The 26,791-nt window shown below is 36.9% G+C and overlaps 1 protein-coding gene across 5 annotated transcripts in view; it reads right to left on the reverse strand.

Moving 5' to 3' along the window:
* Nucleotides 1-26,791, reverse strand: part of TP63 (tumor protein p63) — a 228,766-nt gene that overhangs the window by 129,210 nt on the left and 72,765 nt on the right. For all 5 annotated transcript variants that reach the window (XM_019794738.2, XM_034661184.1, XM_034661180.1 and 2 more), the window contains exons 2-3: nt 11,291-11,419; nt 10,148-10,280 (exon numbers count right to left, since the gene is read on the reverse strand). In XM_019794738.2, the coding sequence (XP_019650297.1) occupies nt 10,148-10,280; nt 11,291-11,419 (262 nt within the window). The remainder of the gene's footprint in view (nt 1-10,147; nt 10,281-11,290; nt 11,420-26,791) is intronic.

A 26,791-nucleotide genomic window follows, 5' to 3' on the forward strand; every position in this document is an offset into this window, starting at 1 on the left:
AATAAATAAAATCTTTAAAAAAAATAAAGAAGAGATTGTTTAACTAAAATTGATTCAAGGTTATAGATACTTTTGCACAGTTGTATGAGTATAAATTGAAAAGAAAACAAACTCATGAAAAGAAATTTGATAATAAGTTTAAGTAACACTGATGTTCATACAGTCTTAGTCAATAATTACACTTCTAAGCATCTAGTGCAAGAAAATATTCTCTATATAAATATTCTTAAAAATCTATGAGTAAAATAACAGTTAAATAAATCATTGTGTATCTGTGTACTGACATAACATAGCAATTAAAGTTGTCTTGAAGACTAGTAAATAAGAGAACTATGGTCACCATTGGATGCAAAAAAAGAAGCAGATTATAAATTTATATATGACATGATTCAAATACATCTTATAAAATTTGTTTCTTCAAGGAAAAAACTGGAAAAAAACTAATAGTTTTATAACTGTTGTCACTATGTAGACATTACATATGCTTTTGATACTTCTAAAGTTCTTTTCCATTAGCATGCATTGCTTTTATAATCAGATCAACTTATTAATTTGCATTTTATTATAAAAAGTAATATATGTTTGCCTATCTTAGGGTTCTTATTAAAAAAGCATAGACAGGGGCACCTGAGTGGCTCAGTCAGTTAAGTGACTGCCTTTGGCTCAGGTCATGATCCCAGGGTCCTGGGATGGAGCCCCATGTCAGCCTCCCTGCTTAGTGGGGAGTCTGCTTCTCCCTCTCCCTTTGCCTCTTCCCCTGCTTGTGCTCTCTCTGCCTCTCAAATAAATAAATAAAATCTTAAAAAAAAAGAAGCATAGATGGACAAGTAATAACAAAAATAATAATTTTTAAATGATCATTTTTTAAAGATTTTATTTATTTGTTCGACAGAGATAGAGACAGCCAGTGAGAGAGGGAACACAAGCAGGGGGAGTGGGAGAGGAAGAAGCAGGCTCATAGCAGAGGAGCCTGATGTGGGGCTTGATCCCATAACGCCGGGATCACGCCCTGAGCCGAAGGCAGACGCTTAACCGCTGTGCCACCCAGGCGCCCCTAAATGATCATATTTTTATACACCAGGAACTTTGAATGAAAACAAATCAGATAATGAAACAAACCATTGCAATTCTCTGAGGCCAATGATAGGTATTATTGTCTATCCATAAAAATGAGGAGAATCTCATAGAGATTATCAAGTTCACACAGCTAAAACTGATAAAGACAAAATTCCAACCACAGTGCATCTGGCTAAAAATCTTATGTCATAATTCTAAAGTAAGTAATAAACTATAAAATCCTATTAAATAGAATGTAGTCATTAAAGTAAAAACAAGAAAAAAAAAAACAACATTTCATCAAGTCTCCCTACACTGAACTATAGTGCTTTTCTGGATGATCTGATGAGGAGGAAGTCGAGATGGGAGAGAAGTAGGACACTTGGAAAGGAATGAGGGAATGCATGGGAGGAACAAAAAGAGGGTAGTAGTGGAGATGTGAGGGTGGCTTTGGAAGCCTGAGGGAGACCAAGTAGGAAGAGAAGGTAAGGAAAACAGAGCTGCCTGCCTTTAAGTGAGCTCTTGATATCGGTGTCAGACTTAGAGTTGGCAGACATTATGCATCTCAGATGCCTGGGAGACCAGACATACAGAAAATAATTGCTGTTTATATGACATACCAAGGATCATACCCCTTCTACATTTTGAGCCAGGAGGAGGCACGTAGGGAGGGAAATTGAGAATTCTGAATGACTCATGTAGCAATGTTGTTAACCAGCCCCTTACAGCCTGACTAGAGTGATTTACTGAAGAATACTCTGTTCACAGTATGTGTGCTTCATATATACACATATGAAGAATGAAATTTATCAAATGAGGACAAAACAACTGGCATATCAAAAACAATTTTGACACGGTTCTACAATTTGACAAAACATCTATAGATGCGGTTAATATTGAGTTATGATAAGTCAGTGTGTGCGTCTGCATGCATGCGTGTATGTGTGTGAGGAGGCAGGGAAGGAGAAAAGGTTGATGGAGGTATGAAGGGAAAGTTTATAAATTTATGTTCAATAAAAATTCAACAAATTAGAGCTCTGAAATGGTTTATGGTCCTGCTTAGAAAATATAAGTACTTATTGTTCTTTGAAAAAAATCATTCTGATGAACAAAACCATACATGGAATTCCCTATTCTTCCTGATAGTATTCAGTCAGAATTGTAACTTTAGCATGAAAGGAGAACAACATCAATGATAAATATCCTAGTCAATAAAATAGACTTATTCTCTTGAGTTCTTTAAAAATACATTTGACAGTTGAAAGCAAAAATTATAACATTGCCTGATGGAATGTTCAATGTACATAGATGTGATATATATGATAACTATAACATCATTGGGGAGGGTTATGAAACCAATATTGTGGTAAGTTTTCCACATTCCATTTGAAGTGGTAAAATATTGATTCTTAATAGACTAAGAGAAATTATGAATATGAAAATCCCTAGAGAAACAATTAAAAATATGCAAAGAAATATAGCCAAAACTAAGATAGAATAATTAAAAGAAAATACTAAAAATAGGTCAAGTGATCTAAATAGTGGCAGAGAAAAGGAAAACAAAAGAGCAATGGAAAGAACACACAAAACACAAATGGTATATATGTGTGTGTGTGTGTGCATGTGTGTGTGTGTGAGTATTTATATCATATACTATATATATACACCAACTAATAGAGATTGCCAAAATGGATAAAAAGTGACCAGCTATACATTGTAGAAGCAACTCACCTCAAATATAATGATAAATATAGGTTAAAAACAAAAGGATGAAGAAAACATTTACCGTGAAAGCATTACTCAAAAGCTAGATTGGCTGCATTAATATAAAAACAAAGTAGACTTCAGAACAAAGTACATCACCAGGAATAAAGAGAAATATATAATGACAGAAAGATCAATTCACCAGGAAGATAAAAACAATACACTTAAAAATAGCGTTTCAATATATATAAAGCAAAAACAGACAGACTTGAAAGGAGAAAGAGACAAAACCATAATTGGAATTGAAGACTTCAATATTCATCTCTCAGTAATCAATAGAACTAGTAGACTGAAAATAAGCAAGGATAGAGAAGAACTGCATAATACCATAACCATAAACCAATGGGCCCTAATTGACATTTATAGAACACTCCTCCAACAAAAACAGAGTTCACAGTCTTTTTAAGTGCCCACAGAACATTCATCAAGATAAACATATCTTGACTCATGAAGTGAACCTTGACAAATTTCGAAAATTAAAATCATACAAAGTATGTTTTCTGATCATAATGGAATTACAGTAGAAGTCAGTAATGGAAAGATAGCAGAAAATACCCAAATACTTGGAAAGTAACATGCTTGTAAATACACACAGGTCAAAGAGAAAGTCTCAAGAGAAATCAGAAAATATTTTAAACTGAAAAATATAAAAATACAACATATCAAACTTAGGGGATGCCACTAAAGCAGTGTTTCATGGGAAATTTATAAACGTAAATACTAACATTGGAAGACAAGAAAGATCTCAACTCAACAATATAAACTTTCAACTTAAGAAACCTGAAAGAGAAGAGCAAAATAAACCTAAAGAAGCAGAAGAAAATAAAACCAGAAATAATAAAGTCGACAACAGAAAGACAAGAGAAAAACAATGAAACCAAAAAAGCTGAGCTGGCTTTTCGAAGGACCAATACAATTAATAAATCTCTAGACCGAGAGAAAAAGAGACAGGACACAAGTTACCAATATCAGAAATGAAACAGGAAGATATTACAGATCTCACAGACATTAAAAACATAGTAAGGGAATACTCCTAATCATTCTGCATACAAAAATTCAAAACTGTGATGCAATCGACCAATTCCTTACAAAGCACTACTTATTTTTTGTTCAAAGATTTACTTATTTATTTTAGAGAGTGAGAGAGAGTGCACATGCGCATGCACAGGCAGGAGTGGCAGAGGAAGAAGGAGAGGGAAACTCAAGCAGACTCCACGCTGAGTGTGGAGCTCCACGCGGGGCTCGATCTCACGACTGTGAGATCGTCACCATGGGATCACGACCTGAGCCAAAACCAAGAGTTGGGTGCTTAACCGACTGCGCCACCCAGGTGCCCCTACAAACCACTATTTATGAAAACTTACCCAAGATAAAATAAATCGTCTCAATAGTTCTATAACAATTAACGGAACTGAACTTATAATTAAAGAGCTTTCCAAAAAGAAATATCCAGGCCCAGATGGTTTCATTAGCAAATTCTTCCAAACATTTCATAAGAAATAATATCAATTCTACATAATCTTTCCCCGAACATAAAGATACCTCACACAAAGCACAAACACAGAAATCACACTGAGGTTCATGAACAATAAAACTGGCAAGATGAAAATGACCATGCATCATAATTGCTAATACCATCTCTCAATGGTGAGCTTAACCCTCATTTGCTTTAAACTGTAGTTTCTTTCCTATCTGAGTCCAAACCTTCAAAGCCTACAAAATTCTACCTGGTCTTATCATTTTACAGATATTATAAACAATGCTGCAATGAAACCTTCATTTCTGTATATATGTGGTATGTATGTGTGTGTGTGTGTATCGGTGTGTGTGTGTGTATACTTATTTACATATTTTAAATTGTTTTGTGAAGAAAATTCCTAGAAGTGGCACGTAAGGATGAAGGGTAAGTACCTTTAAAATTCAATAAATTCGAAGAGGCAAATTGTCCTCCAAATACATCAATTTATATTCCTGCCCAAAGTGAAAAGATTCTGTTGCCCAACAATAGCATCAACACTGGATATTATCAATCATTTAAATCTTTGTTGACCAGGTAGATGATAATCTATGACACAATTTATGATGATATCCAATGAAACCCATTGTTGTAAATCATAATTTTTTTTTATTATTAGAGAGACTGAACATTTTATGCCTGTTAAACATCTGTGAAGTACTTAGACTCTTTGCCAAAGAGCAGGGACTTTATCTTTCTTTTATTAATTTTTAAATGTTTAGTTTATTAGGGCCATTAAACCTTTGCCATGTGTTATACATTTTTCAAATTTATATATATATATATACATATATATATAAAATTTTCAAATTTTGTCCTTTTTTCTATAGAAATTCCTCCTTAGCCAAATGTTTAAATCTTCTCTTTTAAAACCTCTGCATGTTACCTTATAGTTTTTTAATAAATCGTTTTCATAATAGTTATTGAAACTTGGACCTTTTTTCCTTTCCCTGTTTTGATCAATTTGACTCCTATTTCAAGGCCTAAATAAAAATCACCCACTCTGTAACATATTGCCAGTCTTTCTCAGGCACAATAAATCATTCCTTCTGTGTGTGTCTTTAAAAAAATACATACATATGAGTAATTTTGTACACATGGTCTCATTTGCTGTATTATGGTGTTCTCAAAGCTAGAGACCATGATCTGTTCATCTGTATCACAAAGAACATAGTATGCAGTGAGTACTAAGGAAATGCTTGTGGCTAGATCTAGTATATATACTTGAGATCTTATGGGAATCTTGGATCATTTAAGATGTAGGGCAGTATGTTTGGTGCTGGGCCTAAGCCTTTCCAAAACGCGAACACACTTATTTGTTCTTCTGAAATGCAGAGCTGAAGAGCTGAAGACTCTTCATGTATATCTGGGAAACTACAGTAAGAATTTACAAAAAATGGATGGTGTTAGATAATTGCCACTCAAATCATAAGGGAAAAACCCAATTCAACTAAATAGGGCTTAGTTTAAAGCCCAAAGAACAAATAAATGCAAAAATAAATGTTATGTACTTTCCATCAATCATTCCGGGAGAACACTTAAGTGTTGATGCCCTTATCTCCCTCTCGAAGATATGGCAGGCATGTTTAAACAGTTTGTAAATAAGGCAAGGCTGAGATATAAAGGAATATATTAGACATTAGAATCAAAAGCCAATAGGATCTTGGAAACATAGGCCAAATTATGAAAAATTTTTAGGAAATCTCATTCACCTTCATTTGCTAATTCAATGTAGCTCATTCTTCAGTGACATTAAAATCATTTTAATGAAGAAGGCACATACATTCTCTGCAATTCAAATTTCCTTTTGTTAATAATCAGAGCAAAACATTATGATTCCATTTCATGACTAATTACTAGGGTGAAGGTTGTATCAAAAAATCATTAAAAATAGGATGCCATTCTCAATTTCAAGATTTCTGTCCTCAATAACCTGACATGCTGTTTCATGTCCACAGATTCATATTTCTTGCATAGTGAGAACGTACTTGGCGGAGATCCCAAATTTTTAAAATATTATATGCAAAAGGAAAGTAATTTATGTGCAGAGTTTCAGAACTATTTAGCTATTAACCTATACATAAGAAAAGTGAAAATATGCCACCAAGTAGCAAGAGCTGTCTGTTTGAAGGACTAAGAATCTAAGAGGATCCTAGTTCTTACTTTCCAAACCAGAATACTAGTTCTAGGATCCTGAGCGTGTCTACCATTTTGCCATTCCTGTTGCTGAGGACTGTCACTGTTATGTATTCCCATCTATGTGTCTTCTACACGTGGACATAGATGAGGATGTTGGAATGATCGTAAGACAAGAGAAGACACAGGATTCATATGGAACTATAACTTACTAGCAATGTCTCACTTCTTTGGATATTAAAAACAGAGCAACAACCACAGAGAGACAAGCTTATGTCCTCAAGTTCCTTCTCCCTCAACTTGTAGATTTCTTTCAATATCGTTGCTCCTAAATACCTATCACTGGGGAAAAAAATCACATTTCATTTCGTTTTCCAGCTTTTCCTGAATCATCTCAATCCCTTATTCCTTGCAAAATTTCTGGGTCTTATTTCCTGATTTTGTGTTACCCTCAATTTAAGTGGTAAACAATTTCAGGCTTGAAGGTTCTAATAAGTGATGGGACGGCTGTTTTATCAACCATCATTACTGATGGTGACCTGAGCCTCTTCAGAGGAGGAAAAGTGTAAAGACTCTACTATAGGACTATCTCATGAGGGAAGAGCAGTTTCTCCACACAGGCATCCCTAATCTCATAGAACAGACAGGTACTTAAGAAAAAATAGAGCTCAAGTTCCTCTCAAATACAGTACCCTGGAGGAAAAATGAGAAAAGATCGAGTCCAATAGCATGGGTAGGATACTGACACTGCTCTAGAATGCAAATGGCATCCTAGAGAAGTCATTTAAGCCCTTTTTCCTTTGATTTATTAATTTATAAAACAGCAATAATAAATTCTATCTCACAAAGTGATTGGAAAGATTAAATAAAATATCAAATATGTTAATCATCATCAAATATTGATAGCTTAAGAAAAGTGTAGTTTCAAAAATTTGTAATTTAGAATTATAATGGGAAAATCTGGATCAATTTCAAATTGAACACACACTCTGTTTCAATCAGGTCAGTCCTAGCAGCATTATTGAAAATCTATTTCAAAGAATCAATATCAAGTATTTACATATATATATAAATAACTGACACTTGGGAAAAAATGTTGAATGTAAATCGATAATCCTCTTAAATATCAGTATTTCTTAAATAACAGTAACCTGCAATCCACACAGCAGTGCATTTTTACATAGACACTTATCATGAGGGCAATGGTATCTATGTAGTTTCTTGGCTTTCTCCCCTTCTTCATTCTTCCCTTTTTCTAACATCATTGTAGAGCTTCCATGACTCACACTCAGATACTCCACTAGGATTTCTCTGAAGTTTCCTTTAGATGATTTGTAAAAGCACCAATATGGACTTTAAATGACTAAAGTTTTGGTCAAACAGCAAATCTGGGTAGTTTCCAGAAGAATTGAGAAAACAGTGGAAGTAAAGGATAACGTACCTAAACAGTGTAACATTTTCCACACGGACAGGCCATAGTAACAAAAGAAGGAATATGAGAGGCAAAGGGGACAGGAAAATGCGCTGCTGTGAATGTTCAAGAAGAGAACAGTCCCCTGACTGGGGATATTCTATAATTGTGCTACCCAATAATCTACCAACTAGACACATGTGTGGTCATTTAAATTTGAATTAACTAAAGTTAAAATTAAGTTCCTTAGTGGCATAGCCACATTTCAAATGCCCAAAGGATACATGTGGCTAGTGGGTCCTGCATCGAATGGTACAGAATATAGAACATTTATATCACTAAAAGAAAGTTCTCTTGGACAGGACTGCTTGAAAGAGAACTTTTTGACTTTTTTAGATAACTTCCAAGTCTCATTTCACAGGAGTTCAAAATTCCCTGGGGGTCTATTATGTGACAGCTACTGTAACAAATACTGAGCATGACAAAATCGGCCCCAGTCCCCTTGAGAGACAGAGACGTTAACAAGGATAATATTGTATAATAAGTAATAGGACTAAAAATAGACCTATGTTGCTTCAGAGGAATGAACTCTAACTCACACAGGGGGCGAATAGTGATATGGAAGTTGTCCCAGAGAAGACAGGATAAACTGGTTGTTGAGGGATAGATAGGAGTTGGCTAGAGGGGGAAACAAAAACAAACACAAAAACAAACAAACAAAAAAACTAAGATGTTCCTAAGGAGAAAATTTCTAATAATAATATATATATATAAAAAAGAAAGGGCATGGCACATTTAGAAGCCACATGCTTCTGTGTGTGAAAGTGTGTGAAACAAGAGTAGAAACCTTAAATAAAAAGGCTTGAGTCTCCATTTCAAGCTTTATATAAATTCGCTTGCTTTTATGAGTTCAGAAATCAGAACAGAAAATCCTTGAAGAGAATATAAAAGATAGGTTTGCCTAGGCTTGTGCTACCTATCAAGAGGTGATATTATTAAGTGAACTGGAGATATCCTAATTTCGAAGTCGCTGTCAAATCAGAATTTACCCCTACTTAGGTTTAATTGTATACATTCCAAGGCCTTGAGGGACCTTCCCTGTGGATTTATCCATCAGTTTCCTTTCACTAGCTTGAAGATAACTGAGAATAGTATTGGTATTAGAATGGAAGGGGCCACTGAAGAATAGTTATTTTCCTTTTATCAATTTAATGGCAAAACATCAGTATATTTGCAAAGTTACAATTTTAATTTTTGGCTGTTTCCTCTTCACTTTCCTGAAACACCTTCTCCCAAAATAAAAATAAAAAATAAAAAAACAAAGTACAGTCTAGATCAAAAAATATAGAGTGAAAATTCCAGTGAAATCTTCTATCAGAAAAGAAAGGCAAGGTATTTTTAAAGTGATCTCCAAAATCATGTCCACATGTGATCTATGAAATCCCCACATTTTTCTAGCTCCCCCCCCCATTTTTCTAGAAGGATTTGTTTGTATGAGTTGTGTGTGTGTGTTTTACAGAAAAAGCAGGGTTTGTATGGTGAATGAATAATAATTAAAAAAAAAAAACAAGACAAAAAGAAGCCCCCCACCACTATGTACTACACAAATACAGAAAATTTCATCTAAATATTTCAGAAAAGTGTTTTATTATTATTAACCTATTACACTCCTGGTCTCCCCATTTTACAAATGAGAAACTGAAGCCTAAGGTCATGAGTGACTACTCAGGGGCAAAGCAACCCCCACAAAAAATACTATTTTATGTATTACTTACCTTCTTTCTCCTTATTCTATTACTAGGTACTTATATCTGTACCTAGTTTCACATCGAATTCACTTCCTCCTCCTTTATTTAAGAAGGATAGTTCATGAAAGAGGCAGTCTGTCATGGTATAGATAGAATTTGGATAGAATTCAGATGTAGACTCTGGTGCGGACTTGAACTCCACCTCCCATAAAACCCTGGACTGGTACCACCCTCTCCAAATTGGGATAGACAAAAGAAACAATTCAGATAAAGAATGTAAGGGATTATTCCCAACCCACCTTCCCCACACCATCAGAAGCATATGCAGTAAGAAGAGTTGCAGAAGATTCAAAATCCACAAATACTTAATTTTCTCTCTGCTGACCACATTGACTCTGCCCAATGGCCTTGCCCATTCAGGACCGCCTGCCTTTTCATATCCCACGAAATACACAGACTTCACAGAGATGTGGACGGCATGCCCCACAGATTAAAGGAGAAGTTCCTGCCACTCACCCACATGGGGTCACTGAGGTCCGAGTCCTGCATGCGGATACAGTCCATGCTAATCTCAATCTTGTTTCTTGCACCATTTTCTGATGGCTCATCCACAAAGTTCAAGTCAATGGGCTGAACTGAACATATGGGCCTACCATAAAGGATGAACAAAAGTATGTTAGGCAAGGAATGGGACTAAAACACAAGCACCCAGTTAATAACAATGAACTCTCTCTGTTTCAAAGTTGGCAAGGCTTATTGGTTGGAGTTAGAAACTCTAGGTTCGAATCGTGGGTCAACCACATGCCAAATGTGTCATCTCAGACAGTTCAAATCTAAGTCTTATTTGTACAGTGGGAATCATGATCCATGCCCTTGTCAGAGAATTGCTAGGTGGAACATGGGAGAGAAAGGATGTATCAGGAATTGAGTATTTTATACCCTATCTTGTAGGGTATCACATACTCTGATATTTTCTCTTCCCCTGAATTTACTCACTTATCCAAGCTCAATCTTGATAAAGGAGATAATAATAATTTTCCTAGTAAGGGATGAATGGCCAACAAAATTTAGTATTTTACCTTCTCAGGGGGTATTTATACTGCAACAGCAGATAAGAGTCTTTCAGCAAAAGGAACAGATATTGGGCATCAAGGGAATCACTGGAGAAGTTATTTGGAGTTAGGCAGGAGAGCCTCTCCACCTTTTTAAAATTTCAATTCAATTAATTAACATATAGTTTATTATTATTCAGAGGTAGAGTTCAGTGATTCATCAGTTGCATGTAATACCCAGTGCTCATTACATCATGTGCCCTCCTTACTGCCCATCACCCAGTCATCCCATTCCCTCACCCCCTCCCCTCCAGCAACACTCAGTTTGTTTCCTATGATTAAAAGTCTCTTATGGTTTGAGGAGAGCCCTTCTGATCCTCCAAAATTATACCACCTTGGAATAATGATCTTTTGGTGTTGCAAACTGAATAAACCTGTCCTGAGTTTTGAACACAGAAATACTATTGGAAGATATAAATTTGTCCAACAATATTGACTAGTTTTTGTTGATTCTAGAAACATACCCTAGTAAGCAATATTTTTACAATCTCCATTTACCTATTATAATAATTCAAGTACAACATGTTTTGGCTTCTTTGATACTCACTGTTCCAGAAAATCCCAGATATGCTGGAAGACCTCTGGACTGAGGAATTCACTTGTCTGTGTGCTCTGGGACATAGTGGATCGGTAATAACTTTCTTTCCAAGAGAAATGAGCTGGGGTTTCTACGAACCTTAAGAGGACAAAAATGAAACTAGAATTACAGTTTCTGTATTTACGATATAGAATATCAAAACTAAAGCATACTCAACCAAGAAATCTCAGGTGAATTTTCAGAACCATGCAGGCATATAAAGCAAATTTTAGAAGTTGCATGATTGGTGTTTTGTTGGGCAGTGTCAGGGATCCCATTTTGCCATGAAGTCGGATAATCACATCCTCTATCAAATTCTTTTGTAACTAATAGTGTTGTTACACTCTACACTTCCACTACCCAGCATCTATGTTCTGAAGATTCCAAAAAGAAAATAAACATTCCCTCATTAAGTCTGACAGCCAGGGTGACCTATTATTAAACCCGTTTTATAAATGTCTCAACTGATTATCTGTCCATTCTGCCTCCAACAGGTAAAAAGTAGAATCAGAAAACAGAAGGGAGTTCAGAAAATTTAAATTTCACCCGCAGTAAAATCACCTCTCTCATAACTTCCATCTTAGCATTGTGCCCAGGGACTATAAATGCAAACCTCTGAACCTAGAATTTTTTTTTTTTTTTGAATCACTGGTAAACTTACTTTGATGTGTGTGTGTGGGTGGGTGGTTTTTAACTGGAGTGTAAAATTCTATGTTAGACTAAAGGATAAGTAAACATCTGAATACGTTGCAAATGAATACCATTTCTGTTTGCTCCGTTTCATTGCTGGGTCCCCAAGTTTGCCTTTACTTAAATATATATATATAATCCTGATCCCTATATATGTGAAGGAAAACATCAGCTCTCTCAGGTGATGCTGTCTCCAAGTCTGCATATTATCTACACAGATCATCTCAGTCTATGATTGACTGTGATTATCAGTAGACTAATTTTACCCTAGGATGAAATTAGCTAAGCTCTTAATCATTACTGTTAATACTGTAAAGTGTTAATAAATAGTGTACTAAGATAGTCAATCATCTTAAATTTGCAAATGAATACTCTGGTCTGGTTACATAATAGAAGATAATAGCATCAGATTTATTGTTGATAATTTCCAAACTATATGGAGAAGCACATTCATTGACTCAAGTTAAACACATAGACAGAATCTATTCTTTACTAGCAAGAATAAAGGCCACTGAAAATAAAAAGCAAATAAGATTGTTTCACTCTCTAGAAGGTATAGAAGGTAAGACAAGAAACCAAACCTCTAATAAATATAGTAAGAGTGTGTATAACACCATGAAAGTACAAAGATAAAATATATCATCTCATCTGAGGGATCAAAGAAAGAGCCTTAAATAATCCAGAGAAATTAGCTATGCCAGGTAAGGATTAATGATATGACTGAGTAGTCTATGGCAAAAGCAATAAACAAAATACTAAAATGGAAAATAATTTGGTGTATGTGAGAAAATTGGAAGCAACTCTGTTAACACAGTGTTAAAATCTGGGGCAGAGAATGCTGGAAAACAGAGCTGGGGAGAGAAGAAGAAAATTGTATGCTATGTTCAAAGAAACTAAAGTATTTCAGTACTTCTAGTTTTTGCAAAACATTTTTAAATGAACTTTTTATTTTGAGATCAATATAGATTTACATGCAGTTGTAACGAATTAGACAGAGAGTTCATGCACCCTTTATGCAGTTCCCCCAATGGTAAGTCACAACTTACAAAACCCTTAAAAATATTATAACCAGGATATTGATACTGCTACAATCCACTGATCTTATGCAGAAATTCTTAGTTTTACTTGTACCCATTTGCACACACGCACACGTGTATATGTTGTGTATATATTTAGTTCTACACAAGTTTTTGATCACATGTGTGGGTTGGCATATCCACCCTCGCAGTATTAAAGAATTTGAAGGATGAGACTGACAGAATACATTTCATATCAATAAATCCGGAAGCTGTGTGGAAGAAAGGTTTAAGAGCATATCAGTTTATGCGCAAAGTGGTTACACCAGCCCAGGGAAGACAACCGGATGCTAGCAGAAGTCGGGATGGAGAAAATGGGGACAAACTCACTTATTAGCAATAAGGTTAAATCAGACATTGTTTATGTTATGTTCATGTTTTCTCTCTAGTTTCTCTCTGACTCCTAAAAGACCTTCCCTGTATCTCTGATGTCACCACTAACCATCTGCAACACCGTGGATGAGCCCCCCAACTCCATGAACTTCAGCTTCCTTGATTGTGACATGGGGATAGTCATTTCTGCTCTGTTGCCTCAGAGATGCTATGCAATCCTCAGGGATTTGCTCCCCACAAAGCATTTCCTGGTCCTATAATCTTTCTTCTCCAAACTTTCCTGGCCTTTTGTTGTGTCTCTTTAATGCTAATCCATCCTATATTACTTGTACAACAATTAATCGAGCATAGAGGATTTTAAGTAACTTGAAGGCAAAGCCCGTATCTCCTTGAATTTCCTACTTTTATATTTCCCTGAGGTTTTAGTGGAAGGAGCATGGGTTTTGAAGTGAGACAGACTTGGGTTCAAATTTTGGCTCTACTACTGACATGCTGTAAAGTCATGGTCAAGTAACTTAACCTCTTTGTACCTTATTTTCTTCAACTATGCTTCCTTCATAGGGTGGTTGAAAGGCTTACTTGAAATAACGTGCTACACATTTTCCATACAGTGCCTGGTAATCAATACATTGGTTGGATTAGATCAAGTACATAATTTGTACCCAGGAAATAATTGCTGAATTGAACTAATTAATTGATTAATTTGAAAAGCTTCTTAAAGCTGTAAAAGGGTCACACAAAAGTTTAATTTTATTAAAATTAAAGTTTTAATAATATATATATACATATAAGTTTTAATTATATTAAACCTGAATTATCCCTCATTTCTCAGCAGTTCAAATTGTTCTTTCTCTTTCTGCGTCCTTAGTCCCAAACAGTGCTCCTATTACCTCTCCTGTTCTCCTAAATCACCTCTATCTTGGGCTTGCTACATTGAACTGGACGACGGCCCCTCCCCTACCCCCACCTCCCACTCCAGGACCTCAAGCCTTAAGAGGATTTGATTACAAAAGTTGGGAGTGGGGTTTGGAATAGATCAGTGGTTTTCAAGTTGGCTTCATGAAACTCTAGGGTTTCTGGTACCTCAGTGGGTTCACCAGATGTAAAGAAATGTCCCTACTGGTGGGACTCTAGACACTCCTTACCACCAGCAAGTCTGACTTTTGCCTATCTTGAGTGTATTAGTGTTCCGAGAAAGATTTCACTTGAAGAACAGGTTCTATTAACAATTTAAAATCAGTGGTCTTAGTGAGAGGATCTTCAAGGTCTCTCCTGTGCAAACTGAGAATTGATTCTTGGTCTCTGAATAAAAATGGAAAACATTATAGAGAGAAAGGAAGGAAGGAGATCAGCTAGTGCCACAGGGCAGGAAGAGTCAGGGAAATCCTATCTTCAGAGGCTTTGCCTTTGGGTGAATCTCAGTATCAATTTACTTATGGAACAATCACTCTGTTCAAATGGTTTTGTCAAATCAGTCACAGCCAAAGATAGGAAGTCTCAAGTCACTTTTTTTTTCTTTTCAACTTTTTCATGGATGAACTATCCTATACTCTTTGCATTAACTTAGCCAAAAAAAAAAAAAAAAAAAAAAAAAAAGAATCCTACTCTGTAGAAGTGACCCGAAAACCCCAAAAGGTATCTGCTAATAGTTTGCATTCCCTCCTGCTCTTCCTGTTCTGCCCCAGTCACCACTCAAATCTCCTGCATTAAGTTTCTTTCAGCACTCCAGATCTAATATTTCAGAGTTCAAAACAATCTTAATATTATAAATAGATTTTAGAATTAATAGACTTCTCTGAGACCATCTAGCCTACTTTTTCTTCTTTAATAGACGGAAAGCTAAAATCTATAAAGAACCAGTTCACCCCAGCTATATTATATGCAACATAGGTCTTCAGCCACGGTCCAGGAAGAATAAATTGATGCATCAGACACTAACTTCCATCATGAATTACCCAACACTTGGCCTCTTGTAACAGTTCCCATATTTATCATTTTCTGGATATTTAAAGCCTCCTTACTCCCTTTTAGAACATCCAAACTTAATACTATGAGAGTAGAAGTACATCTGATTAAACATCCTCTAACTCACTTAACAAAATAAAACAGCATTTAGTAGTGATGCAGACCAGAAACTCACTGGCTGCTCCTGGACTTCCTGACTCAAAGGCTCCTTTGACAGGATGTCATTCCTTTTGGTAGAGAGAGTATGTGGCATGGGGAACTCTGGGAAAGCAGACATGAGGTGCCCCCTCAGTAACTGTGCTCAGACTTGGAAAGAGGGGGTCACATATGAATCTAAACCTTTGAGGCCCACATAGAATGTCAAAGTCGGTTGTGCCTTTAAAGATTGTCTAGTCTTGCTACCTTATTTTACAAGGAAACTAAGGCTGAGACCTGAAAAATTTAGCCTATATCCATTGCCATGCTAGAATACTGGTAATGAAGGCAGACTGTTCAATATTCTGATCACTTCCTAATTATTTTACTATTATCTGTGTTCTTGAAAGCCGTTTAAAAAAACAGTGTAGTGAAATTGTTCAGATTTTAAAAAATCCTCTGTGAATTTATTGCTATACGCATCTAATAATGTGTTTTAGTCGAAGGCTTATGTGCAAATGACTCAACAATACATATATTGAGTATTATGTGAAAGGCTATGTGGGGGATTTAGTGATGAATGAGACATGTACCTTGTTCCTTTGAAAGTCTTTCATAGTTCAGTGCCAGAAATAGAACACCTTCAATGTTTGTCTAATTTTTACCTTTTGTCATAACCTTTTGTGCTCCTAATTTCCCACTGGACTGTGACCTTCTAAAGGACAGAAAAGCCAGCGTGGGCCATTCATTTTGGTTTGTGCTCTATTTGCCTGGTGATTGGCAGGAAAGGATTGCCATTGATTATGACAGGATTTCACTTCACTGGGCCTGCTTTTCCAGTTTTCCACATGACAATTTTAAGCTCAGAGAGGATAAGGAAATTGTTCAAGGTCACTCAGCTAGTAAATGATAGAACGGGGCTTGCTATTTATTTATTTATTTATTTATTTATTTATTTATTTATGATAGAGCTGGGCTTTAAATTTAAGACTGAATGACTTCAAAGCTCATGCTTTATTAAATTATATGTTATATATTATATATATATTTTTTTCTAATTTTCTAATTTTCATTCATCTTAAAAGTTGAGCAATATGAGGTGTTTTTCATAGTTAGAAGAATATTTTTTCTGTAAAAGAACAAAATTTCCTACTAATTCTGTCTCTTCATAAGAGTTACCCTTTTTCCTTCAAATGAGCAAGAAACGGTGTCGAAAAAACAAGTATTGGTCAGTGAATGATATTGACAGATTATCTGTTCTTTCTGCAGATTCTCAATATTGATAGGAGTTGACTCTCAAATGTAGGGTAAGAAAAAAGACAGCTGAGGTCCCTATTGTTTTCCAAGGGGACTTGAACACTCAAATACTATGGAATGTTCCCAGTTCTTAGAAGTGGTTTAAAACTCTGAACCTGACTTGTTCTTCTGTATATCCATCTATCCATCCATCTAATCTGTCAATCCAACAAATTATTTCCTAAGCCTTTATTACCAACCTCTCTGGATCTTCCCCAGAACAAGTCTTCCAGTTAGCCTCAGGAGCATTACAAATCACATAATTCTATTTTTATTTTTAGTTTGGAAACATTCTTATATTTTCAGTTTACTCTGCTATTATGATAACCATTATGATTATTAATTGTCACACTTTGTTATAGGGATGCCAAAGAGCACCTTGATGCCCCTTAATAAATTGCCCCATCATTGCATGCAACAATGCTGAGAGCCCTGGAGGAGTAAATTTATTCATATGCCTGAGATATGTCCACCTCCAGAAAGCTACTTATATAATCTAACTCAAGTCCATTAACATCTTTCCTTCGTTAAATGGAATTCTTTCCTTTTCAACTTCATGTTGAAAAATGACCAGTCTGTTCCTTATCTCTGCATTCACCCCATCATCAAACTCATATGCCACCTTCACTCCTGGCAAAGAAAACTTAGATGGATAAAATGCATTTAGAAATATCTTATGCCTTGAAATATTGATTTGCCACAATTTGAATAAGAAATTTCATTTTATATTTTATTACTGAACTAATTAATTAAATTCTTAAGAAAGTCTCCTTTGTATCTTTCAATATCTGTTTATCCTCCATTCTGCCATAATTAGGTCACTTTCCTTTCATATTCAGAAGACTTTTCTCTTCCCACTACCACCTGTCTGAAGAGCTGATTGTCCACAGCTTGCTTCTGCCATAATCCTTTATTGTGTATACCAAACTCCCAATTCTCCTATCAAAGTCTATATATCTAGTGTCAACTCACCAATTACTAACTCTGAGGGAGTGATCTTTTTTTCTCTCAAGTACCAAATCCAATAAGTCCCATATTTTGTGTCCCATTTTCTATCCTAACCAATTGTTGCTTTAAAAGTAATGATTTCTCTGACTGTAGTGCCCATCTCTTATACCCCCAGCCCACTGAACCTTCCTCCTGCCCTCATTGCATTTGTCAGCAGTCTCTCCCAACTGATGTGTAATCATCAGTCTTCACTAAATAGCATTTTTATCCGGCTACTCCTTCCATGATTTAGAATTTACAATCACTCATCTTTGTGCCCTGGACAAAATCTAATCAGACCTCATCCCTCATCCTTTTCATTTCTTTGGGCAGATGCTCTTTTCCAAATTATTCAGCCAGCTATATCTTACAGGATGTTTCTTTTCAGCCATGAGTCTTTTCGAATTATGACCTCTTCTACTCCATCATCTTCCCCCAGGTCATAATCTTTCCTTTTGCTACCATCCAGTACAAAGCTCAACTCCCCTAGAAAGGGTACACTAAATGTTTGCATCCCCTCCAAAATTCATAGGTGAAAATTTAATCCCCAATGTGATAGTATTTGGAGGTGGGGCCTTTGGAGATGATTAGGTCATGATGGTAGAGCCCCCAGGAATAGGATTCATGCCCTTATTAAAAGGGCCCCAGAGAGCTCTCTCCCCCCTTTCACCATGTGAGATTACAGAGAGTGAAGACTGCTATCTAGGAACCAGGAAACAGAACCTCACAAGAACCAAATCTGCCAGAACCTTGATCTTGGACTTCCCAGCCTTCAGAATCATGAAAAATAAATTTCTTTTGTTTATAAGCCACCAATCTATGGTATTTCATTATAGCAGCCTGAATGGACTAAGATACTAGACTATTTTTTGTTTATTGTTTGAGTTTACTTCCTCACTTTGCCATGTTTTAAGCATTCTTGTTCTTCGTTAATTCTATTATAATCTACACATGTTGAAATGATGTTTCCATTTTGTCTACACAGGTCCTCTAACAAATGAGGAACTGGGAGTCAAAGCCCATGTTACTATTTTCCTGGTTCTTTACAGCACAGAGTTTTATGGAAAAAACCCAAAAAACAAAAAACAACCACTCCCCTCCAAACGTGAAAATGGCGTTATTTCTCATCCCCATACTTTCTTTCTACAAATAAGGACTCCCAGGGATTATATTCACAGTCCCACAGGAAGCCCACAGAGTTCTAGTGCTAAACCCAGGGCATCCTGGGTCCCTCTGCAATGCTCTCAAGAAAGTGGATAATTAAAACTTTTTGTGGGGCACTTGGGTGCCTCAGTCAGTTAAGTGTCCCACTCTTGAATTCAGCTCAGGACATGATCTCAGGGTCGTGAGATCAAACCCACACACAGAGACTGCTTGGGATTCTCTCTCTCCCTCTCTCTCTGCCCCTCCCCCTGCTCTCTCTCTCTAAATAAATAAACAAAATCTTAAAAAAAAAAACCTATCTGTAAACTAAGCAGTCTCTCTAAATCCATGAACATAAAAAAAAAGTTATCATCCAACATCACTCTCCTATAATCAATTGATCAGTTAATAGTCTGATCCATTTCAATTTAGAATTTGGCATCTGGTAGAAGATAATGATAGAGGAGACTTGAGTCCATCTTGCTTGAATGCCATTTTTTAACATTACAGCATGCAAATACAGACACATGCAAGCTTACACAGAGGGAACTTATCTATAACCTGCTTCTGAATTAGAATTTAGGAGATATTTGAATAGCTGTAATCACCATGACATCAGGGTTTGGATATGATAGGGTTTTGCACCAATGTGAAGACCTGATAGGAAGTTCCTGTAGCAACCATGACTCAGATATGTGAGCATAGAGTTTTGGAAGGACTATGGGGAAATACAAATCTACAGATGTGTTTTCGTAGGATTGAGGAATGTGCTAAACAGAATTTAGACAAAAAATAAACTTAAGAAAATGGGGGAAAATAAAAGTAGTGCTTTTTGGAGAAAAATAGGAGACCAGAAGGTCTCAGGGTTGGAGGACCTTATGGTCACCTAGTCCACCTGGAGAATAGAGGCCATGGATAAAGACAGGGATCTCTCTATCAGTGAGAATGATCTTGCAATGCCAGTTGAGGAGGATGTCACCACCACATTTGAGTTGTTTTTGAAATTGAAGAAAGTTTCACTGCCCTAAAACCTCCAGAAATTCATCTGATTCATTCAGAAAATACTCTACGTATAGTGGCCTTCAATCTTTTCTCATAGACCTATTTTGGGAATCTGGTCATAGCAACAGCCTCACACAATAAATCCAAAGAAGAGGACAAAAGAAAAAAATGTACATGCCGACATATACATAAATTATTATATTTGATTTTCAAAGATTTTATAAATCTCTTCCACATTTCCATCCCAAGTCCCATAGCTGGAAGGCAACTTAAGGATCTGCAGTGTAATCCTTCATCTAAACCAGTTGTGGACACATTACCACCCATGGATCAAATCTGGCCCACTGCCTATTTTTGGGAAAAAAAAAATTGGACACAGCCAAATTTATTTGTTTATGTATTATATATGGCTGCTTTTGAACAACAGCATAACTGAAAGGACTACAATAGCAACCATGTGGCCCAAAAAGCCTAATACAGTTATTGTCTGGCCCTACACAAAAAAAGTTTGCCAAGTTCTAATGTATATGAAAGATCTGAGATTTTAAGGCAAATTATAGTTTAAATTGTTTAGTATTCTGTGAAGTTGGAGAAACTTTCTCGTGTCCAATTATATTGGGGAGTATAAAATAGGAGGGGAATTACAATTTGCTCAGCGTAGAACTCACTGAATGACAAGCAACTTGAAATCAGAGGTGGACCTAAAAATAAGAAATGATCTTGGATCAATGAAAAAAACAAACAAACAAAAAAAACATAAGCCCAAAGGATATGCTTCTCACCCTGAATGCTTACAGACTACTACCTGATCATTTATTATATTCAAACACTAGAAGATGATAAATTATCATCACATCCAGTCAAAGCTTCTCTTTCCTTGCTTCAGTGCATAAATTGTATTGTAATTATTTATGTATTTGCCTAATCATCTCCCTTAATATATAAGTATTTTAAATGTGGATGGTGACCCAATTCAGAGAACATATCTCACACACATAGTGGTCAATATTTTATTGCTACATAAATATTGATTTCACATTCGTTATAGTTCAGTATGAAATGACTTCCACATACATCTCATTTGATAGTCATATTCTGAACTGTATCATCTGAACCATACGAAATCATTATTTTGGAGGTCAAAAATGGTGAGATATAGCAGATGCATGTGGCTCAAATTCATAGAATGGATATTATTGTCAATATTCTGCAGCTGAATAGCTGATTAAAGACTTGTTAAGGTCATATATTCCAAGAATCAGTGGCACGTCCAGCTCTTGTGCCTCATTCTTAGGAGTGATTAGATGAACCACCCACAAAGAAAGTAACAGTGAGTTGACATTTGTATTGAATAGTAAGAGATAATCTGGTTTTTTTTATATAAATTTGCCTAATCTGTACATTTTATTCTAAATATCATCTACAATTTATAGCAAAATAATTTTACATATTTATTGGCTATATATGTGAAGGGTTGAAGTATTAGTAGTAAAATTTAAAAAAAACAAGTATGACAGGAAGGAGAGAACTCAAGAACAAATTCTTTGGAGCACCCCACCCCCACCAACTTGCTAAATTAGCTTACTGGCTTCCTTCAAAGTAAGGGCACCATATATTTTCACCTCCCAAGTCTTGGTACTGAAAAGTTTAACTTAGAATTTTTAAGATGTATTTTATTTTATCATAACAAGTGATAAGATTTTGGTGGTATAAAAAATAGAAGTTTTTAAACATTAAAAATCAATTATCTTGCTATTCCTGATCCTCATTAAGTCCCTTCATTTTCTCTGTTATCTTCATTCTACTTCCTTTGGACCTTGCTCTACCCATTCTACAAAAGGGTTTTACAGGGTCCATCTTGTGTATAAAGTTCACATTAAGGTTTATCTAATCCCTTCACATTCAATGTAACAATTGCTTATGCCATGCCTATTTCAATAATTTGTCCTGGTAAATTTTATTCTAAGTAAATTAAACATACAAATTGGCTAAAGGGAGGGAATAAATTTTATATAATAAGAAACCTTGAATTTTAGAGATTTTTTTTCTGAACGGGATATGATAATGTCTGATATTTAATTAATAGATCATAAGGATTTATGTCTTAAGCAACACATTTATAAACATTGTTGTGAGAAGAACCAGGAGAAAAAGAGAGAGAGACCCTCCCACCTCTGGTTCATCTTCTTTCGACTTCTATATGTATTTTTTCAGATCACTTATCTAAAATTGTATTATATATTTACTTGTACATTGTCAGTTTCCCCCCACAAGAATGTAAACTCAATGGGAGCAGATTGCCTTGTTCACTGCTGCATCCCCAAGGTCTTGAACAGTGCCTGGAAGTGCTCCCTAATGCTTGTTAATACAGAATATAAGAGCATAGGCGTTTTCCTGAATTGGAATACTATCTCTAACTGTTTCCTTCTTCAACTACCCCCACCCAAAGTTCCTAACACTGCAATGTTAGTCATTGCCTCAGTTCCACTTTAAAGATGTGAGGAAATTATGTTACGAATAGCTAAGAAAATTCCACATTATAGCCTCCCAAAGACAAAAACTTACATATATGTGAGATATGCAAAGATACATTCATATCCCAATAAATAAAGAATTCCTGGCATAATAATGGGACATTCATAAATATTTGTTGAATGAATTTATGAATGGCCTTTGTTCACACAGACTAGCAGAGTTAGTATACAAATGCAGATCAAATTGTTTCCAGAGTCTTTATTCTTTCTGATAGGTCACAATGATTTCTGTGGGGGAGTGGGTCTTGCAACAGTGAAAGAGAAAAATTAAAAAAACAATACAAAACAAGCACAAGAATAAAGAGACAGGTATACCTCAGAAGCTTCTGAGGACTTTGATGTGATGATAACCCAATGAAAAAGGTCCCCAATGGTGATCCTGAATGAGTTCACATGGCACATACTCTTCTTCGTTTAAAAAGAGAAGTATGCCTTTTTCTCAGAAATATCTACCTTCCAACATTTTTTAAAAAAATGCTATTTAAAGAGTATATTTTATCTGGAAAATGGAACTGCTCAGAATGACATATTTCTTAAGGGCTTCTGGTAGATACATTTTGTTTTTACTAAGACAGTATGGCTCTTTGTTCTTTCTGATCACGTCTTGTCTTATAGTACAGTTTCTTATTTATAGTTTCTAATGGAACAGTTGGCTCTTGGAGACAAAGTTCACATTACCGTTTGTTTATTTCAGTAGTCTGACACAGTAGCAGGCACCAAGTGGGTGTCAAGCAAATGCTTGTAGAAAGAAATATTGGAAAGTGGAGTATACATAACAAAGCCAATATCTAGAGCAGAAATAATAGTGAATATTCGGTTGCTTCTATGGACAAGGATCTCTACAATATGCCTGACATGCATTAATTTTCACATCTTATGATGCAAATACCAATATTATCCCATTTTACAGATAAGAAAACTAAACACATGGTATGTGGGAGGATGGTGGGTCTGGAGTATCAAGGATTTGGTTTCAGAGTCTCTAGTCTGTTAATTGCAAAGTCGGTAACTATGGACAAGTTATTCTGCCTTTCTAAGCCTCAATTTCCATATCTGTAACAGGGAAAAGGGGACGGAACCTACCTCAAGCAAGAGGGGAGGCCTTGGGATCTTACCATGGAAGGCTGTCCCACTTCCTCAGCAAAGGGCAGTCGGTGTCACACTTTAAAGTTCAGCAGAACTACCTGACCCACATTTGGAAAATACAAATTCCGGGGCCCTGCCTCCCAAAGATTCTGTTTCAGAGCATCTGGATTGAGGCTCAAGAATCTGCACTTTAAAGAAACCGCATGTGCAAAGATAGGGCTTGGGGGTTCACCTACATTCTAATCCCTTTGAAGTTTTTATCGAAAATGGAGCATCTTGATAAATCTAAATTTTCTCCAAATATCCTTGCACAGGCAAGGTATTATCACAGTTTCGTTCACTGAAATGTGTTTTTATCAGCTAAATAAAACAGTATGGTGTAATAATTACGGTTAAATTTTTAACACATCCTACATGCTAGACATTATTCTAAATGCTTTATGGATATTAACGCAGTTCATCTATCCAACAACCCATGATGAAGTTTGACTGTTAATCCTCATTGTATAGATCAGGCAACTGAGAACATAAGTAACTACCCGAAGTACACACTCAGTACGTGAGGGCAGCAAACTCCGCAGGCTGGCTCCAGAGCCTGTGCTCCTACCTCTCACACTGTGCTGGCTGTCCCAGGGACAGGCGGAGGTCAGAACCCTGGCTTCCAGGTGATCTTACTCAAGTCCTTGCTCTTCTTTGGGATTCAAGTTCCTCCTCGAGGAAATGAGGGGGCTGCCCCTAGTGATCTCTCAGGCCCTCTTGTCCAAAGATACTATCATTCATTTTACAGGAGATTTTTAACCTTGTTATCTGAAGGTCGAAGGCTCTAGAATTACCAACAGTAAGACACATTCCCTCTTGTAGAACTGGCCCATTATTATTTTTTCTTTACCTGCCAATTCAGAAAACTTTCCTCGGAGTCACTTGTCCTTTGTCCTTTCTTCTTGGTGAGGAAACCAAAGGCACTTCAGTCTAGAGCCTGTAGTGAGATCTGTCTCCACAGACTTCCTTCTAGAGTCTGGCTGTCTTTGTTTAATCAGGCTTCCAAAGTGCTTCCGCCTGAGCGTGTTTGAACCTCATTACTCTCCCAAAGAGGCCCACCAGCTTCTTGTTCCCGCTTTCCTATTCTCTTGAGCAACAGCTCTCTTTAGACCTAGCTCGTCCTCAGTCACATGTCTACAGACTGTCTTCCTCAGGCCTGTACTTCTGTGCTCCCATCCCCGTCCCCGCTTCAGCTCTCAGGTTTATTCTAGCCTCCTAGTTCTCAAATCTGGCTACACATTAGAAAACCTGGGGGGCTAAAATACAAATGCCTGGGTGCTACCTCAAACCAATTAAATCAGAATTTTGAAGAATGGAATCTGGGAAGGAGTATTATGGAAAAATTTAGAAGTCCCGCAGGAGATTCTAATGTCTGGCATCTTTAAGCAACATTGGTGTCTAGTGCTGGTGATGCTCTCGTGGGGGGATAAGCAAATCGGAATCACCTGAGCAGCTGACTCCTCTTTATCTCCAGGGAGGGAAGTCTGGGCATGTGAGGCAAACAAGGAGTCGCCTTCCAGGTGCTGTGGAGAAGCCGTTGATGAAACAACGTTCTAGCTGAACCTCTAAAAGCAAGATGGATCACTACACCTTCCTCTCACCTTACTGGAATATCCTGTGGCTTCTCACTGCGTCCTGTACCAAATTAGTATTTCTAATCATGAAGAGTAATGCAGAGGAAAAAGCCCTTGACGGTGAGATCCATATTTTTTTTCTCCGTCTGGACTAACTGGCTAGGGAACTTGTGGGGATTCCCTTTTCCTGTCAAAGCTTCTTTTTCCCCAATGTGCACAAGAAGGTAATTGGATTCCTAGATAATCACTAAACTTCCTTCCTATTTTATTACTCTACCATTTTAAGGCCCCAAACCTATTGTTCCTCAACTATTACACAATCAGCCCCAGTTCTTTCTACATTCAGCTGACGCCAGGCAACCCACCTAGGCAAACCTATTCCCGACCCCGGGCGAAGAGGGCCCACTGCCAAGCCAAGACTAGGGCTGCAAAGGCTTTTTTTAAGCCTTCTCACCATACCAAGAATTACTGTTGCCCAAGCTTCAGTCCAGGCCTCTGGGTCTTCACGGAGGTCCTTCCTATCAGTGTCCTCTGGCAGTCACCCCATCCGACAGCAGTCCCCCTCCACATTTCTGGGCTTCTCACCTCCTGCAGGAAGGCAGTCCAGCGAGCTGGACTACAGGGTACTGCAGTGTGGCCCTGGATGCCTTCTGTTTGTTCCCTTTGTCTTAATGGGAGGTGGCCGAGTCTGTGAGGAGGTGCTGGCTGACCAATGCGTGGCAGAGAAGCAGTAGCCAGAGTCTCTCCCTTTCCCTCCCTGCCAGCTTTCAGTCGGGAGATGCACCGTCTAAACGTGTTGGAGAGGATGGCCTCCAAGGCCACTTATACCGATCTTCTGTCTAGATACTGTGTACAAATGTGTGAGGTTCTTCTTCCTTTTTTTTAATAAGTAATTGGAACGTACCTAAACTCATAATGATAATAAAAGTACTAAAATTCATATTTGACAAGATGAAAAATTAAAATGAGGAATATTCATGGGTTTTTTTTTTTAAAGATTTTATTTATTTATTCGACAGAGATAGAGACAGCCAGCGAGAGAGGGAACACAAGCAGGGGGGAGTGGGAGAGGAAGAAGCAGGCTCATAGCAGAGGAGCCTGATGTGGGGCGATCCCATAACGCCGGGATCACGCCCTGAGCCGAAGGCAGACGCTTAACCGCTGTGCCACCCAGGCGCCCCTCATGGGTTTTGACCTGCCCTCCAGTGGCCTAGATCCTTTCCCTCTTTGCCCTAGCTCCTTGACTTTTGAATCTGGGAATGGAGAAAGGAAAAAAGGAAAGAAGAAAAAAAAAATTAGCAAGGGTATTTTAGTTATCTGTAAAATAAAGGGCTTTGAGTCAGAGGTTGGCGGGAGGGATGAACTGTTTGTAGACTGAGTTTGCTGGGGAGGATGGCTTTGGGGCAGGGCTTGGTGGAAAAGAGATGAGGAGAGTAACCTGTGAAAACTGGCGAGAAAAGTAAAGAAGAAAGGAACAGATGTGTTCCTTCTCAAGGCTATGAACTGGCTCTTCTTTAGCACCCTTCCAAAGACCAAAGGAAAAAAAAAAAAAGAGAGAGAAATTTAAAAGAATGGAATCAAACAAATGTAAAACACGAAACTTCTTTTAAG

This window comes from Ailuropoda melanoleuca, chromosome 1 (assembly GCF_002007445.2).
Source record: "Ailuropoda melanoleuca isolate Jingjing chromosome 1, ASM200744v2, whole genome shotgun sequence".
Taxonomy (NCBI): domain Eukaryota; kingdom Metazoa; phylum Chordata; class Mammalia; order Carnivora; family Ursidae; genus Ailuropoda; species Ailuropoda melanoleuca.